Here is a 17,248-nt window from a genome sequence, read left to right as displayed (position 1 = left end):
GAATGTTCATTTTATAACATTTGATTTAAAATAGTTATTTTTTTCACTATATCCTTACTTTTTTTTTCTTTTCTTCTACTCTTTACATCTCTTCTTTTTTTCCTTTGTAGCTTTTACTCTTTCTTTCTATTTTTTCTTTCTTTTAGTTTGTATTAGTTTTTATTATTGTAATTATAATATTTAATGAAGATAATAAAGTTACTTGAAAAAAAAAGAGAAGTCCAAATGAATTCTTTGTTGCTCTTCTTTAATTAGACAACAATATGTAGAACATTTATATGAAGCATTTATTAGTCTTATTTGGGGTTATACATGCAGTTTTATGCTGTTCCATTTTAGACTGTGGTTTACTAATTGTTATATTTGATTTTAATATCATTACCTGCCTTGTGCACTGTCTGATGAAAAGGTTTTTAATAAATAGATAATTCAAAAAAAAGAATCAGATTTATACAATAGAGTTTGGTACTGCTGCACTGGGTATTTAGAGAAAGCATTTAAGAAACATTATTTCTGCCAGTTCAAAATAAGATTTTTTTCCCCTCCATTAGCTTACTTATGGTGAATATCAGACTGAATCAAGCAGTAACACTGATTTCCCATCTTTATACTGGATGGTGCCAAGAGAATCTATTCTGTTTACAGGGATAATCAAGTTACTCCTGCATTTCCAGTGGAAGTGGGTTGGCCTTATTGTTTCTGATGATGAAGATGGAGAAAACGTTGTGCAAAAACTGACACTTATGCTGGCCCAGAATAACATATGTATTGCTTTCCTGAAAAGAGATACAGCAACCAACTATCTTTTTGCCAGTTACTCAGCTGAATATACTAGAAAATTAATAACAACACTTCACTCAACAGATGCCAGTGTAATTATTCTCAGCATGGGCTCTCAGTTAATCAATATATTAACATGCTTCTTGGAAGAAATTGAATCAATGTTCAAAGTACGTCTAGGAAAAATTTGGATCATGCCAGTCCAATGGTATTTCAGTATCACACCCAAAAGGGAATTGAATGGCAGAAAGATTTTCCATGGTTCCTTCTCTTTCTCAGTTCAAACAAATCCAGTGCCAGGATTTAAGGGTTTCCTTGAGAACATGAATCCAGATGAGTTGCTACACAACTTCTTCTGTAAATTCTGGAAATCTGCATTCCGTGCATGTGAAAAATGTGGAGGAGAAATGAAACTGGAACGACTCCCTGAATATTTATTTGAGATGGCTATGTCTAGTGAGAGCTACACTATCTACAACACTGTTTATGCTGTAGCACATGCTTTACATGCCATATACTTATCTAGACAAAGAACCTTCTATAGTAAATTTCAATGCAAGCATATGAATGTTCAGCCATGGCAGGTAAACAAAGTACTCTCTCTCTCTCTCTCTCTCTCTCTCTCTCGCTCTCGCTCTCGCTCTCGCTCTCGCTCTCGCTCTCGCTCTCTCTGTGTATGTTCAGTTTTTTGTTCGACCTAAAATATGAAGCCAAAACCAATAATTTCAGAGAGAGAGAGAGAGAGAGAGAGAGAGAGAGAATACAGACACACAGAAACACACAACACATAGTTGAAGCTGTTTACTTGTTTTTGAACAGTTAGGAAAATGAGGACATTCCCACAGGAGAATTGTGGGTCAGGTTGAAAACAGTTCTGGATCTCTCAGTGGTGTTGGAGAGTTGAGATTATCCCCCCCCCCCCAGGTCAGTCACAGTATAGAAGAAACTGCTTCAAACTATTTGGTAAAGGTAGCTTGATTTGGTAGATCAGAATCATTCTGATCTACCAAATCTGATTCTTAGAATAACATCCTCCATCTCAAAGTTCCTCCAGACCCTTTCTCAGAAAACTTCAAAAAGTTATCCAAGGACAGGCAAAGGGAGCGGATGTAGCAGTGGCAGAGTCGTTCCTACAGAGGACTGGACCAAGGATGAAAATTACCCAAGCCTCAGTCATGGTAGAGAAAATAAAATATCTCCAGTGATTAAAAGCATCCACTGACAATTTTCTGTTGCTTTTTACCTGACCAATGATGAGATTTGGGGATCTTGGACAATCAATGGTTATGATGAAGAGCCAAGGGCTTTATTCAATTCATAAATGGAATAAAATTACACATTCCCAGAAGAAGTGAAAATCTTATTCTATTCTAGAATATGCCAGAATATTCTTATTCAAGAAGTGATCATCAACAATTAATTCAGACCGATGCTAACTTGCTACATTATAGTAAACAGAAGGGAAGTTAAATAAAACATCCAGCCATTATATTCGAATAATGGATTCCATTCATTTTTTTTTTCTAGCTCCAAAGTTTCCTGAGAAACATCAAGTTTAACAATAGTGCTGGTCATGAAATCTCATTTGATTATGGGGAATACTTTGCTGGCTTGGAACTCATCAACTGGATCACTTTCCCCAATCAAACATACTCTAAAATCAGAGTGGGAAAGATTTCACCAAGGCAAGATTTCACTATCTCTGATAATGCTATTCAGTGGAACAGCAGATTTAAGCAGGTAAAATGTAAACGACACATTTCAAATGTCAGTGATGAATGAGTGCTCTTATGCTGTTGAACAATCTTTGGTCCTTGTCCCCAAGTGTTCTCTGATCACTATAGAGTGGGGGAAATTCCACATGCATTCAGATATAGTGTTGCAGAACAAAGAGGGAGGTGTTCTGTAAAATGCAAGTAGAAAATTTGATTCTGAGATACATATACAATACGATATGGGTTGAAATTCAGCATGGATTATTACTAGCAATGGCAACAACAACAACAACAAAAGAATATAGTCAGGTGTCTTGACCAAAGATGCTGTCTTGAATGCTTTCTCATCTCATTCTACATAGGCTTGTGACAAGAAGTAGAAACCAACTTGTGTAGAGGAATAAGGTTCCTAAATAAATAGGATTAGACTGGAATAATAATAATAATAATAATAATAATAATAATATGATGATGATGATGATGATGATGATGATGATGATGACGACGATGACGATGATGACGACGACGACAATGATGATCACTACAAATACTTTCAGGCTGATAACATCAACCGCAATGAAGTCAAGAAGAAGGTTAGTAGTGAATAGATCAGAAGTGTGAAGAAGATTTTAAAGTCCAAACTCAGTGATGGAACTCAAGGTGATTAACACCTGGACAATTCCAGTCATTAGATATACAGCTGGAATAGTGGACTGGACTCAAGCTGAACTACAAGCCCTGAATAGGAAGCCCAGAAAAATAATGACAGTGAATCATGACCTTCATCCACGCAGCAACATTGACAGACTCTACTTACCAAGAAGCATAGGTGGGCACAGAATTTCACAAGTACACCAGACAGTCGAAGAAGAAAAAAGGGCATTGGAAGAATATCTGAAGGATGGTGGAAGATGCACTCATGCTAGTACACCATGAAGGTCTACTGAATACCAAAGAGACCAAACTGGCCTATAAGAAAGACCAAATGAAGAATAAGAGAGATGGCAAGGCAAAGTATTACATGGCTATTATGGACACAAACACACGCGTGCACACACGCACACACACAAGGAAAAAAAAAGCTAGCAGGCAAAGCAGATAACAACAAGACCTGACAATGGCTAAGAGCAGGAAAGTTGAAGAAAGAGACAGACGGCTAATTCTGGCTGCATAAGACCAAACCTTAAAACAAATGCATACGAAGCCAGAATTGAGAAGACAGCAACAGACAGCAAATGCTGCCTCTGCAAAGAAGCTGAAGAAACAGTGGACCACCTAGTTACCTGCTGCAAGAAGACTGCACAGACTGATTACAAACAACAGCATGACAAAGTAGCAACAATGGTGCATTGGAATATCTGCAAGAAATAGCATTTGCCTGCAAGCAAGAACTGCTGGGAGCACAAAATAGACAAAGTAATTGAAAATGAGAATTAAACTGCTCTAGGACTTTAGAATTCAATCAGACAAGCACCTGCCACACAACACCCCAGACTTAACAACTGTTGATAAGAAAGACAAAAAAGTCTGGATAGTGGACATTGCAATACCAGGAGACAGCAGAATAGAAGAGAAAGAACTGGAGAAAAATCACAAAGACCTACTGTACAAATAGAAGTAGAACGACTATGGCAAAAGAAAGCAAAGATAATACCAATAGTTATAGGTGCCTTAGGTACAATCCCAAAACACCTTGAGCACCACTTGAACACCATCAGCATTGATAAAATCACCATCAGTCAATTGCAAAAGGCAGCTTTACTTGGAACAGCTTATACCCTACGACAATATCTTTAACACCATCAAACAACAATATCTGCCTATCCCAGGTCCTTGGGAAAGATTCAATAGGTAGATAAAAATGCCAAATCCAGTCTGAACATCTGGCTGACTGTGTAACCAACCATAATAATGCTTATCATTAATTTTATATAACTAGGTACCACCCCATTCATTCTGTGTTGAAAGTTGCTACGTTGGACAAAGCAAGATACTTCAGGAAGGAAAACCAGTATGTTGCTATGATTGTATGCCATGTTCAAAAGACATGATTTCTAATCAGACAGGTAAGCATCAGTTTACACATGTGTACTAATTATGTTTGAACATGTATGTAACATCTGAACAAGAGGTTCACCCTGTCTTCTCTCTAGTGATAATTCTGTACTTATATACACACATTGCTTTCTAGGATAAAAATGTAATTTGCTGTAGGCAAGATATTCTGAGCACAAAAAAGATGAGAAGGAGATTAATTTCCTAGCTTTTCTCAAGTAAATCTAAAAAACACTTACTATTGTGGCTGCAATGATAAATAGAAGCCAATAAGAAAAAAAAATGTAAGAAGTGTAGATAAGCTGTTGGCATCTATAGGTAGAAGTCCTAATACAGGGAAGAGGAAAAGAATAAAAAGAATAAACATTCACCAATTAATTTCATATTGAAATAAAATACATTGTTGCGGCTGGAGCATCAGATAAAATTTAATGACTCGTTCAAGCTAATTAAAGTAAAGCGCTTTAAATATTCAAAGTGGCATGGTTGAGTAAGAATTGAGACAGAATGACAGAATTATTTTAGTTTCCTCCCAGCAACTGTGACTGGGTTGTCCAATCAGTCAAAATAAAGTAATTAATTAAAAATACATCTGACACTTTATTATTATTTGGCTATTTTACATAAAACGTTTACATATATTGGATTGAATTTTAACAGAATGGTAACCAGCCTATACCTCAAAGTGTTAAAAAGACAACTTGAGTCCATCATGAGGAGAAAGAAAGAGAGATTATGAAAAGCTGTTGACACTGCTATGTTTAAAATATAATTATATTCTGATGTTTTGTTCAATAAAGATTTCTGCATCCAAATATTTTGAAATAGCCAACCTTGATCACAGTTAAACCTGTTGGGATGTATGAAATGAAATACTATTTATCTGGTCAATGATCACCAAATTTGAAAATATACAGCACAAAAGTAAAATCAAATGGGTGAGATAAAATACTAGCATAACGAAGAGTCTCTGTAATAAAAATGTAACATACACTACTATAATGTTGTATTAATTACCTGTGCAAGGATAAATCTAAAATATTAAAATCTATAAAGTAAAAATATGTATCACCTAAAACAAGATAGCTAACATGTAATAAACCTGAAGTGATGAATAAACAGAATGGGTTATTTCTGTAACCAGTTATGACCTGTTAGGATGCATAATGCCTTTAAATACTATGACCCAAAATTATTGTAAAGTGCTATTATATTTATGGATGCTCTCAACTTAGCTTTTGAGAGGTATAGTTTATTTTTTATTCTTATATTGCTGTTTTTAATGTGTTGTTTATTTCTTCTTCTTCTTCTTCTTCTTCTTCTTCTTCTTCTTCTTCTTCTTCTTCTTCTTCTTCTTCTTCTTCTTCTTCTTCTTCTTCTTCTTCTTCTTCTTCTTCTTTTCTCTCTCTCTCTGTATGCCTTTGAGCCAGTCTTAACTCATGGTGCCTACATGAAGAAGTCTATGCAATTTTTAGCAAGATTTTTATAACTTAATGTTTAATTATATACTTTAAAAATGCAACTTTTTGGATCTAAAGCAAGGAGAGGTAACATCTCACTGGATGAGCATCTACTGATAGCTCGTGAAGTCACACCTGTACCTACCAAACATGTCCACAAGCTGATTGAAAGAATGGGGAATAAAGCAGTTTCAGGGAGAATGCTGTCCACATTCTTGAAAAAAAGATCAGCTTCCCTGCTGCTTACAGACAGGAATAATAATTGAGATAGTAGGTGTGGTCAAGACCTCAATTTCAGGAACTAGAACTGCTGAATATAAACTAAGGCCCATTCAGATGAGCTAAAATGGTAGACAAAATGTTAGCCATCCCTGAGCATTGGGCCCTCCTATCATTCTTATCATAGGTGTCTGCAGTGGTGGATGGGGGTGGTGTGGGACAAGCAAGTGCATCATGACACAAAGTTTGTGAGTCAAATACTAGCATCTACTGTTGGGATGTAAGTACAAAAATGAGTTTACATCCAAATGTCACTACATGTGTTGTCATAGTTTCATTGTCATTGATAGTGGTGGACACCTATGCTTCTTATTGTGATTGGGTACCTGTTATGATTGGTCTGGTGGATCTGACCACTTATTTGTGAGATATGCTGTTTCTCCTGGCACCAAGACTTAAAATGATAACTTGAATGGATAAATCTTCACCATCCTCAAAGGAAGATGATTAAATGGCTGGTCCCTTCTGAGCTTTGACTAGATCCTTTTTCCTCTTTTCAACTCTTATCATCTGTTTTGGAGGTTTTATTTTGATAGCCAATTTGTGAAAGTAATCATTACTTTTAAAAAGGAAATGGAATTTCTGAGTCAGCAATATTTTTTTCCCTTCCCTTTAGATGCTGTTCATTGTGTTCCATGTCCCCATGATCAATATCCGAACAGCAATCAAGATCAGTGCATCCCAAAGATTTTAACTTTCCTTTCTTATCAAGAACCTATTGGGGCTGCTTTAGTTTCTTTTGCTATATCCTTTGCCTTTATCACAGGCTTGGTAACATTAGTTTTTATAAAGAACTGGAACACACCCATTGTCAGAGCTAACAATCGGAATCTCACCTGCATTCTTCTTATCTCCTTACTTTTATGTTATTTTTGTCCCCTGCTTTTTATTGGCAAACCTAGTAAAGTGTCCTGCCTCCTTCAGATAACAGCTTTTGGCATATTTTTTTCCATTGCAGTTTCTTGTGTGTTGGCAAAAACAATCATTGTTATCCTGGCTTTCATGGCTACAAAACCAGGAACCACGATTGCGAAATGGCTAGGGCAAAAAGTGGCAAATGCTATTATGGTTTTTTGCTCCCTCATTGAAGTAGCAATTTGTACTGCTAGGTTGCTGACCTCGCCTCCATTTCCAGATGTTAGCATGGACTCACCAACTCGGCAAATGGAAACAAAATGCAGTGAAGGCTCCATCAACATGTTCTATTGTGTTCTGGGCTACCTGGGCTTTTTGGCCATCATCAGCTTTATTGTAGCTTTCCTAGCCCGAAATTTACCAGACACTTTCAATGAAGCCAAGTTTATCACCTTTAGCATGCTGGTCTTTTGCACTGTTTGGATCTCCTTTATTCCAGTTTATCTGAGCATCACAGGGAAGAACATTGTGGCTTTGGAGGTTTTTGCTATCTTGGCCTCCAATACCAGCCTCTTGACTTGCATCTTTTTCCCAAAATGTTACATCATTATTTTCAGGCCTGATCTCAATACCAAGAAGGTGTTCACTGAAAAAAGGAAAAACTGAACCAGAATGGAAAACTTGGGTTTCTTTTTTCATGTATATATATTTATCCTAGGAATTGTAAATTAATGTTAGCTAGGAGTTTATTATCATTGCTGTGGTTTGGTAGGCACAATGAATTAGAAAAAAATGCTTATACAATTTATGCAACCATTACAAATAAGACTTGGATGAAAAGCATTACCTATGATAGGAGCACATTATCATGAAGTTGCTTTGGATCTGATTTGAGTAAAATGAACAAATACAGAAGATGACATAAAAAAACCCCAAGTTATAGAAGAAACTGGATTATAGAAATAAGAGACCAGGCAGAAGAGATGTATAAATTTGAAAAGCTGACCAACAAGAAATATAACACATATTCTGTCTCTTATACTCTCACCTGATATTTATCTTATCATTTCTTTTTTGTAATCGACTCATTCTATGTCATTTTCACTCTCAGATTGCATGGAACAAATAATTGCCTTTTGCATGTTTATATAACTGGGTCCATATACATGAAATGAAGTGTAATATTACATTATTTTTACAGCATCATCTTCCTCCTACTCAAGCTAGATTACCAAATTGAAAATTTTAGACCCAGAAATGTAGATGCAGAAAACCTATTAATGCTGCCTAGGTTTGGTGATCTACAGGAATTGCAATTTTTACTCTTTTGGGGAATATATGGATTCACTCTAATGGGAAATTCACTCATTTTAGTAGCTGTTTCATTTGATAAAAGAGGTCATGCTCCAATGCCCCCCCCCCCCGGCAATGTATCACTCCTTGAAGTATGGTATAAATCAAACATCACCCCAGAGATACTGGTAGATTTGTTCAGAAAGCAGAAAACCATTTCACTAACAAGTTGCATCATACAGTTATACATTCTCTATGATCTGGGAACCACTGAATGCTTCTTCATGTTGCTTATGTCATATGATTGTACTTGGCAATCTGTAAACCAAGGTATACTGCAGTATACCTAAATGATGGAGTAGAACTCTTGGTATAAGTTGACTGCTAGCACATGGCTGTCAGGTTTTCTATTAGCTGCTGGGCCAAACTGCATTACACTCATATCCTTAACCCTCTGTGGCTTCAACCAAATTGACCATTAATTTTGTGACATAACACGCTTACTGAACTTGTCCTGCTCTGACATTTAGCCAGTAGAGATGGCCATTTTTGCTTAACATTTCTGGGTACCACTAATTCATTTTCAATTGACAGTTATATGTATATCTAGGTATATAATATTGACTCTTCTGAGAAGCCCTGAAGCTACAGGAAAAAAGGAAGCCTTTTCCACTTGTAGTTCCCACTTGGTCATAGTAACCATTTTCTATGGGACACAGGGTATAACCTGTGATGCTTCTGCTGGAATGCAGACTATCAAATTAAAGTACTTTCCATACTGTACAGTCTGTTGACTCCTATGTTTAATCATATTATATACAGCTTGAGGGAAAAGGAAGTTAAAGAAGCCCTAACTAACTTTCTGGGGAAAGTTTTACATTTCCTACATTGGTGAAAAATAATTCCCTAGAATTCATCATCAGTTCTCCAAAATTTCAAAACAGCTATGTAAAGTTGAATTTTGTTAAGAATAAAACCATGGAACAAGAGGAAAAGGGAAAAAAAAAATAAACTCTCTTCATAATGGTAACAGAGACAGCTCAAAGCATGGAGGTCTGAGAGCCTGAGAATCTGCCCCCTTTTTACATATTTTTCAGGCTTTGTTCAACCTGCTTACTATTCTCTATAAAGAATCTTTCACCTGAGGAAAAACCCACAAGCTTGTTTTGAATGTGATTTTAAATGTAATACAACAAAAAAGCCAATGTGTGTGATCCCTGAAATTCCCAATGTGATATGTCTTTGTATAGATTGTATTTTAAATGAAATTTCAAGGTTTGAAACAAACAACAGCCTTTTCAGCTAAGGGAAGATAATTAGCATGGGCTGCCACAGCCACAGCCACTAGCCATTGCCATTCTCCATCCTCTATCCTTAATATCCTCTAAGTTATTCTGGGGAAAAGAAATGATTTGTCTAAAGTAGTGAAAAGAATCAATAAAAGAATGGAATGATTCATGTTTGTTGATTTATTTAAAACACTTATTTCGCTGCCTAATTTATACATGATAATCCTAGGTGGCTTACGATGACATTCCATAAAAACAGAATAACTATAACCAACAGAACCCCACAACAACATCATATATCCCAACCACAGTGCCACAACATCCCACCAAGTAGACATTTATATTTGCTGGGCTCATTTTATTCCTAGCCCAATGCCTGGGTAAAGAGGTAGTCAAAACATTGTAAAGCAAATTCTAGGAGTGACTGTGTACTCATTCATTAGGAATTCACATTGGCAAGAAAAGAAAAGAAAAGAAAAGAAAAGAAAAGAAAAGAAAAGAAAAGAAAAGAAAAGAAAAGAAAAGAAAAGAAAAGAAAAGAAAAGTAGGGAGGGAAGGGAAGGGAAGGGAAGGGAAGGGAAGGGAAGGGAAGGGAAGGGAAGGGAAGGGAAGGGAAGGGAAGGGAAGGGAAGGGAAGGGAAGGGAAAAAGTCAGTGTAGTCTAATGGCTAAGCCAGTTCAAGTCTTCAATCAGTCATGGAGTTCATTGGGAAAAGAGTCAGTTTGAACTTCAAATTGCTCAGAGGTAGGGGTGCAGAAATTAAATGACTCAGAGTCATGAAACACTATGCATCAACCTTTAGTCATTCCTGTTATATTTCAGGCAGACTGGACCTGCAATAATACTTAAGACCTTGGTTGATTCCAACTCCATAGGCTTCACAGAATTTCAAATGCATGTAGACAGGCATGAATTCAATTTGTCAACCCCTACTAGAGGTGTTTTTAACCATCTATTTGGATAACTTTCTAACACTGAACAAGTTCTTCAACAAGTTCTTCATTTGGTATTCTTCCATATAAGCTTGATCAAGAGTTGAAATAGACACTAGATAAAATAAGTACTTATGCAATATTGCTAAATCAAGCACAACCATATCTAGATTTTTTGGATCTAGTACAATTGCAGAGATGGATTAGCTCTTCTGGAATAATCCAAAACAAGACAAAACTCTTATCAGTGTGATTTTCACCATTTATTATATACTTTGAATTCTTGAGTAGAGTTGAAACATGCCACACAATCTTTGCAGTTCTGCCTTGGACTAAATGTGTTGTACCTATCATCCCATTGAAATTAACAAGAACACTTTACCATTAACTACCTTGATTACCTTTAATTCCTATGGGATTATGAGTAGTCTCAGCCCACAAAATTAGATAATCTTCTGAACTGGGATTTATTCATAAGACACAATACCATGCCTTTTATATGGTTCTGGCTGACAAACCACACAATTAAAATTGCTTTAAAGATTATATTCTCTAGTGTCTCATCATTCCTGCTATCATTCTGGAAATCACTGTGTAATCTTCCCAAAAAAGGAAGAAGAATGATAGCATAAATTGTGGCTACAAGGAAAAAAAATGTTCATTCATCTCAAAAAGTTCCTGATGCATAAAAGAGTATTAAGGGTTAAACTTAAAAGCTATTTCTTAAAAGCCCTGATTGCTGCACAAATTCATATCATGCAGTTGGTTCAGGACAAATGAGAGTGGCACACCTAACTGTAGCAACAATGAAGCTTTAGAATCTAAGAAACACAAGATGCATTTACAAATTGAGAACAAGCAGCAGAAATAGGCTGTTGAGGATATATAATAAGGTAATGTATGTTTATCTCTTCCTCTTCCTCTTCCTCTTCCTCTTCCTCTTCCTCTTCCTCTTCCTCCTGTCAGTTCAGTTCAAAAACATTTATCTTAACCATAAATATTGATAAATATATATTTTGCACATTAATTTAAAAAATATTTTTTCTCTTTTAGTACCAGGACAAAACAAATGGAAACGTTTATATTCAGAAATGCAACAATGAGTGTTTTAATACTCCTTGGTTTTGGAAATCTCCATAAATTTCAGATCTTAATATTTTCATTATTTCTGGGAATATATGTAATAACTTTGGTGGGGAATGTACTCATTTTAGTAGCAGTTTCCCTTGATAAAAGACTTCACACTCCAATGTATTTCTTTCTTGGTAACTTATCATTCCTTGAAATATGGTATACATCAAACATCTCACCCAAGATGCTGGTAGACTTGCTCAGAAAGGAGAAAGATATTTCCCTGCCTGCTTGCATCATACAGCTCTACTTTTTCTGTGCTCTGGGAACAGTTGAATGCTTTCTGCTTTTGCTCATGTCATATGATCGCTACCTGGCTATTTGCAATCCACTGAACTATGCACAATTAATGAACTGGAATTGTTGCTTTAAATTAACTGCTGATACTTGGTTTGGCGGGTTCCTTTTAGCAGCAGTACTGAACTTCATTGTATCCACATCTTTAACAATCTGTGGCTCGAACCACGTGGATCATTTCTTTTGTGATTTAACCCCATTGCTAAAATTGTCCTGTTCTGATACCCACATAGCAGAGATGACCATATTTGTGGCATGTTTTGCAGTGTCATTGATACCTTTCCTCTTGACCATCACATCATATGTTTATATTATAATGACTATTTTCAAAATCCCATCATCCTGTGGAAAGAGGAAAGCTTTCTCTACTTGTGGTTCTCATCTTATTGTAGTAGGTACTTTTTATGGAACCCTGGGCATTACATATGCTATATCTATAGGGACACAATCGATAGAGTTAAATAAAATGCTCTCCTTACTGTATACTGTCCTGACCCCTATGCTTAATCCCATTGTCTACAGTTTGAGGAACAAAGAAGTTAAAGAAACTGTCAGCAAACTGTTGAACAAGATTTCAGCTTTCATATATTGGTCAGATGCTACTTAACAATATTTTTCATCTATCTGTCCCCCGAAATATGAAGTGAGATTTGTTTTAAGGAATCTCAAAAGCAATAGGAGGACAGAGGATCAATCCTGAGACACTTTATATATAACAAATAATACTACAGTTGAAAAGAAAATCTTCTTGAAAGAGTTCACTATATTTATGGCTTTGATTTCTATCTTGTCATGGCAGAGCTTACTGTATGTCTCTCTCTCTCTCTCTCTCTTACACACACACACACACACACACACCACACAGACACAGACACAGACATAGACACAGACACAGACACAGAGCTTTATGGGTAAATTGGACTGAGAGAGACTGACTAGTCTAAAGTCATCCAATAAGATTTCATGGCTGGGGATGGACCACTGTTTGTCTCAGTCTGAGTCCTATATTTTACCTTCTATGCCACACTAGATCTGCAAAACATTTTGACTTTTTAAAACATTGTTGATAGATACACACACACACACACACACACACTCCAAATTTATTTCCTTTGGTTTTGCAATGATATAACAACTACTGCAACAACTGATTAAATATACTGTAACTCCTGGACATCACCAGAATCTCTCTAAATGATGTTGACTATAGAGCATAATAGTTTCACTATGAGTTAGGTTGAGCTGAGAAGTGAGTGATTAGCCAATAGCCCCACAGAGCTTCCCTGACTGAGGGTGGACCTGAACCAGTACACCTGTACATTAAAATTCTAATACACATAATAAATATAATATCACAAGTAGTGTTCATCCATAGATGTGGGAAACTTCAGACATCTATCTAAAACTGATTTCAGTTAAACCTTTTTAAAAAAATCTTGCTACACATAAAATAAAGGTTTTTCTACATATTGAGGAGTAGATTTTGATGCTCATGAATTCTGCAGGTAAAAAAAGACTTCTTTCAGTTTAACTTATGGAATCTAGGTTTTTAAAACAGTTAAAGAACTTTCCTTTATCCAATACAGCATTCCATAACGACAATTTCAAAATTTCAGAGTTCCCATCTTCAAAATCTGAGCTGAAAAGATGTTTATCTGTGGGATTCCTCAAACATCTTCAAGCACTGGCAGCTCCAGCTTTTGGGGCTTTGGGGCCAAACTGATATTTTCTCTGATTCTGCTTACACTGGTGAGTTGCTGGAAGCTTCTTTCCAAGAACATGCAGCACCAATATTCAACAACAGTCTATAGTACAATATTCTACAATGCTCCAGAGTAATACTCTTGTGAGCATAAGGGGGGAGTTTAAATGTACAAGGGACTCAAAGCATTATGGTTGGTGATGGGCTTAGTGATGTTCAGGCTTTGGAGGTTAACTGCCATGTGCTAGCACTGGACTTGTCTTCAGTGTGTTTCTATAAATTAACTAACTCTGTTACTGAATTTTAATAAGAATATATATAAAAAGAAGAGGCCGTAGATCATCCTAAGAAACAAAAGAAATCATGCAGCCATTCAATATCATCACAAAAATATAAACTGTTTTAGAAGTTTAGAAATATCTGTACAAACATGTTGAGTCAAGTGAAGGACCATGTTACTTAATATGCAGGCAGAGAATGGCTCAATTACTGTGCATTATTTTGTTAGATGTTATTTATCTTGACACAGTGTGCCTGTGTTCTTTGCTATAGAGATTTTGCACCATAGAACAAACAAACAAACAAAAATGTATGTGTGTGGCATTTGGCTTGAGATTTTTTTTTTCCCACATGACGTGGTTTGATCTATTTTCTGCAAATTATGTATCAACATTTAATCTGCAATGACACTAATCCAAAATACTAATATTGAGGACATTTTACTGGAATGAAGGAATGTTCTTCTTATACTATTCCTTCTAAGCATGTGATTCTTAAAATATAGCTGTTGGTTCCAGAGTTCTGAATATAATGTGCTTTTTGATTTCCACCTTGTTCACAGCATGGTGACAGGATATTAGCAGCTCATCAAGACAGGACAGGAGCAACAATGGCATGGCTCCTTTTCTGCTGAGGTAGATGTCTAGTCCTACATTCCTGCCTATATTCTATATGCATCCACAGGAGAGCAAGGGAGCCAATGACAAGATAGATAGATAGATAGATAGATAGATAGATAGATAGATAGATAGATAGATAGATAGACAGACAGACAGACAGACAGACAGACAGACAGACAGACAGACACTAACATGCAAATAATGCAACATATACACTTGTATCAGAGATCATGATGCAAATCATGCAAGTCACATCATTACTTAATTGGCATGACTACATCAGGATAGATGGCTGTATTATGTATGTATATATGCATGTTGACATTATCCTGGACAGTTATATTTGTAGATTCAAAAAGAACGAAGCATGCACACAAAACTAAATGGACTGTATTTGTAATAAAGTCTGAAGAAGTTCTGTTCTCTGTAACATAACATTTTATTATAATAAGTAAGAGCCAACATTTTTTTTATGTTACATCTGAAGTCTGCTGAACAGAGGTATGTTAAGAGTCACTATATAAATAAGACAAATGAATAAATAAATAAAATAAAATAATGTTAAATTCAATGTTTTTCTATATTTGATCATGGGCTTGAGTATCTGACATAGTAACAGAACTTGTAATGGCACTTGAGGCTTCCCTGAGGCTCATGGATTTTAATGAGAGACCTAAGCATACGTTCTAAGACTGTTCATGTATTCTACAAAGATAATATGATCAAAACATTACACAAGTGTGTGTCTGTGTGTGTGTGTGTGTCTGTGTGTGCATGCAAATTGAGAAGGGATCATACCAAAGTTTTCCCCAGACATTGCAGTCAAAATTCATGTGAAACATACGAAGGATCTCCTTAGATACCAAAATGAATACTTCTGGGTGGAAAGTGTGGAATGACACACAGTCATTTGGTTTATTCTCTATGGAGTGAATGATTTACTCATTCCTAATAGAATCATGGGAGCTTGGTATAGTTTACTACTAAATACTGTATGCCCAGTGATCAAAAGCTTCTAGATACAAGTAGGCTCCTACTTTACCCCACTCTATGGAACCATTCTATTTCTTGACCAGCTTTTATGATGTCCTTCATTCCTGTATCTATTTCAGCCACCCCAATTGATCTTAAATGCTGCACTGATTTCTCATAGATTGTAACTGACAATTGATTTCAATTCCTGATATCCCTTATAACAAACAAATCAGTTTTTCTCCCCCACAATGTGAATAAACTGTAAGTGAGATTAACCTTGGTAGCTAGTCATTTTAGGAATGAAGATGCATTGAGCTTATATGCTTTGATATACAGATTTGTAAAGGTAGCATGTTGGCCTAAATTGCAGGCTTAGGACTCAGACATGCAATCCAGAGGCAGACAATGATGGCTATTAAGGGAAGTGTTTTCTGTACTGCTCTGTAATTGAAGGTTTGTTTTGTTTTGTTTTTTAACTCTCAGGAACTATCTGCCAGAAATTCAGTTGAGAAAGTATGGCCAGAAAAGGCCACACTTGTCACAGTTTCTCCAAAGTCATAGATATATATATCTATGACTATCTACAGATACAGATCTATCTATCTATCTATCTATCTATCTATCTATCTATCTATCTATCTATCTATCTATCTATCTATCTATCTATATCTGTATTTAAATTTGAAGAAATTGATGGGGTGGCTGTAAGAAAGAGAGAAGTGAAAAGAGAACCACAAAAGATTAGGAATGGTTTATTGATAGAATATTAAAATGAGATTTCAAAGAGTATCATAGAGTGAATATGAGGTTCAAGAACATGGGAGAATGTTAGTGAATTAGGAATTAAACTCACAATGGAGCCAACACTGATTGCTATGAATGTAAGTGGACTACATTAATCAAATAAACAAGAAAAGGATTTTTTAATAAATTAAAACAAAACACAATGCGGATATTGTTTATCTATAAGAAGCACATATATAAAAAGATCATTCCTATTTGTTAAACCAGGAAAAAAAATAGGACTAAGAATATGTATCACAGAAAAGACTAAGCAAAATGGAATAATGATTTATCTTAAATCACCAGTTTGGGAAGTGTTGTACCAGTTTAAAGATAAAGCAGGAAGAATCTTAATCTTGAAATTCAGAAGAAAGTAAAATTATAACACTGGCCTCCATTTAGACTCCAAAGAACAATTTTATAAATGATTTTTACAAATGGTTGAAGAAGTGGAAGAGGGTGAAATACTTGGAGACATGAATGGAATACTGGAGCCAACTTTAGATAAATCATCCTAAGAGAAGAAATGTGGATAGAGGACATAGGGAATGGCCTTGAAAGACAAGAGGAGGAGCCTCTGCAATGCAATGGTTAGATAAGATGGGCTTAAGCCCTGGCCAAGAAAATCATGTGAAAAAATGTCTCTGAAAAGCCCCTCTGTAGTTCACCTGGGGGGGGGGAAAAGTGAGGGGGGGGAGACATTCACACTTGTAAGATTCAATTTCTATAGTTGTTACAGTAAAAGTAGTCCTGATCAATATGCCATTGATTTCTTATTCTGGTCTACCTTGTTGAACTAACAG

General features: G+C 35.9%; 2 protein-coding genes and 1 pseudogene across 2 annotated transcripts; all 3 read left to right on the top strand.

The window, feature by feature from the left end:
• The first annotated feature begins 614 nt into the window (after positions 1 to 614).
• Positions 615 to 7,810, top strand: LOC148215606 (vomeronasal type-2 receptor 26-like). The gene is made up of 4 exons (XM_088143035.1): positions 615 to 1,364; positions 2,308 to 2,520; positions 4,435 to 4,561; positions 6,906 to 7,810. The coding sequence occupies exons 1-4, from the start codon at positions 615 to 617 to the stop codon at positions 7,808 to 7,810; spliced, it is 1,995 nt and encodes a 664-aa protein (XP_087999161.1).
• A 202-nt stretch (positions 7,811 to 8,012) lies between these two features.
• Positions 8,013 to 9,332, top strand: LOC148215605 (olfactory receptor 11H4-like; annotated as a pseudogene).
• A 2,413-nt stretch (positions 9,333 to 11,745) lies between these two features.
• Positions 11,746 to 12,693, top strand: LOC103060653 (olfactory receptor 11L1-like). The gene has a single exon (XM_007438187.3). It carries the CDS (start codon positions 11,758 to 11,760, stop codon positions 12,691 to 12,693), a length of 936 nt encoding a protein of 311 aa, XP_007438249.3. The 5' UTR covers positions 11,746 to 11,757.
• The last annotated feature ends 4,555 nt before the right edge of the window (positions 12,694 to 17,248 follow it).

The sequence above is a fragment of the Python bivittatus genome, unplaced genomic scaffold (assembly GCF_059951505.1).
Source record: "Python bivittatus isolate LINGU-HERP-01145 unplaced genomic scaffold, Pbiv_v1 ctg000470_np1212, whole genome shotgun sequence".
NCBI lineage: Eukaryota > Metazoa > Chordata > Lepidosauria > Squamata > Pythonidae > Python > Python bivittatus.
This window is presented reverse-complemented; position numbering and strand designations above follow the sequence as displayed.

Coding starts and splice junctions, on each gene's coding strand:
- LOC148215606 (XM_088143035.1), top strand. CDS start 615: ATGGTGCCAAGAGAATCTATTCTGTTTACAGGGATAATCAAGTTACTC. Junction 2,521..4,434: donor GGAACAGCAGATTTAAGCAG/GTAAAATGTAAA, acceptor TTATATAACTAG/GTACCACCCCATTCATTCTG. Junction 4,562..6,905: donor CATGATTTCTAATCAGACAG/GTAAGCATCAGT, acceptor CCTTCCCTTTAG/ATGCTGTTCATTGTGTTCCA.
- LOC103060653 (XM_007438187.3), top strand. CDS start 11,758: ATGAGTGTTTTAATACTCCTTGGTTTTGGAAATCTCCATAAATTTCAG.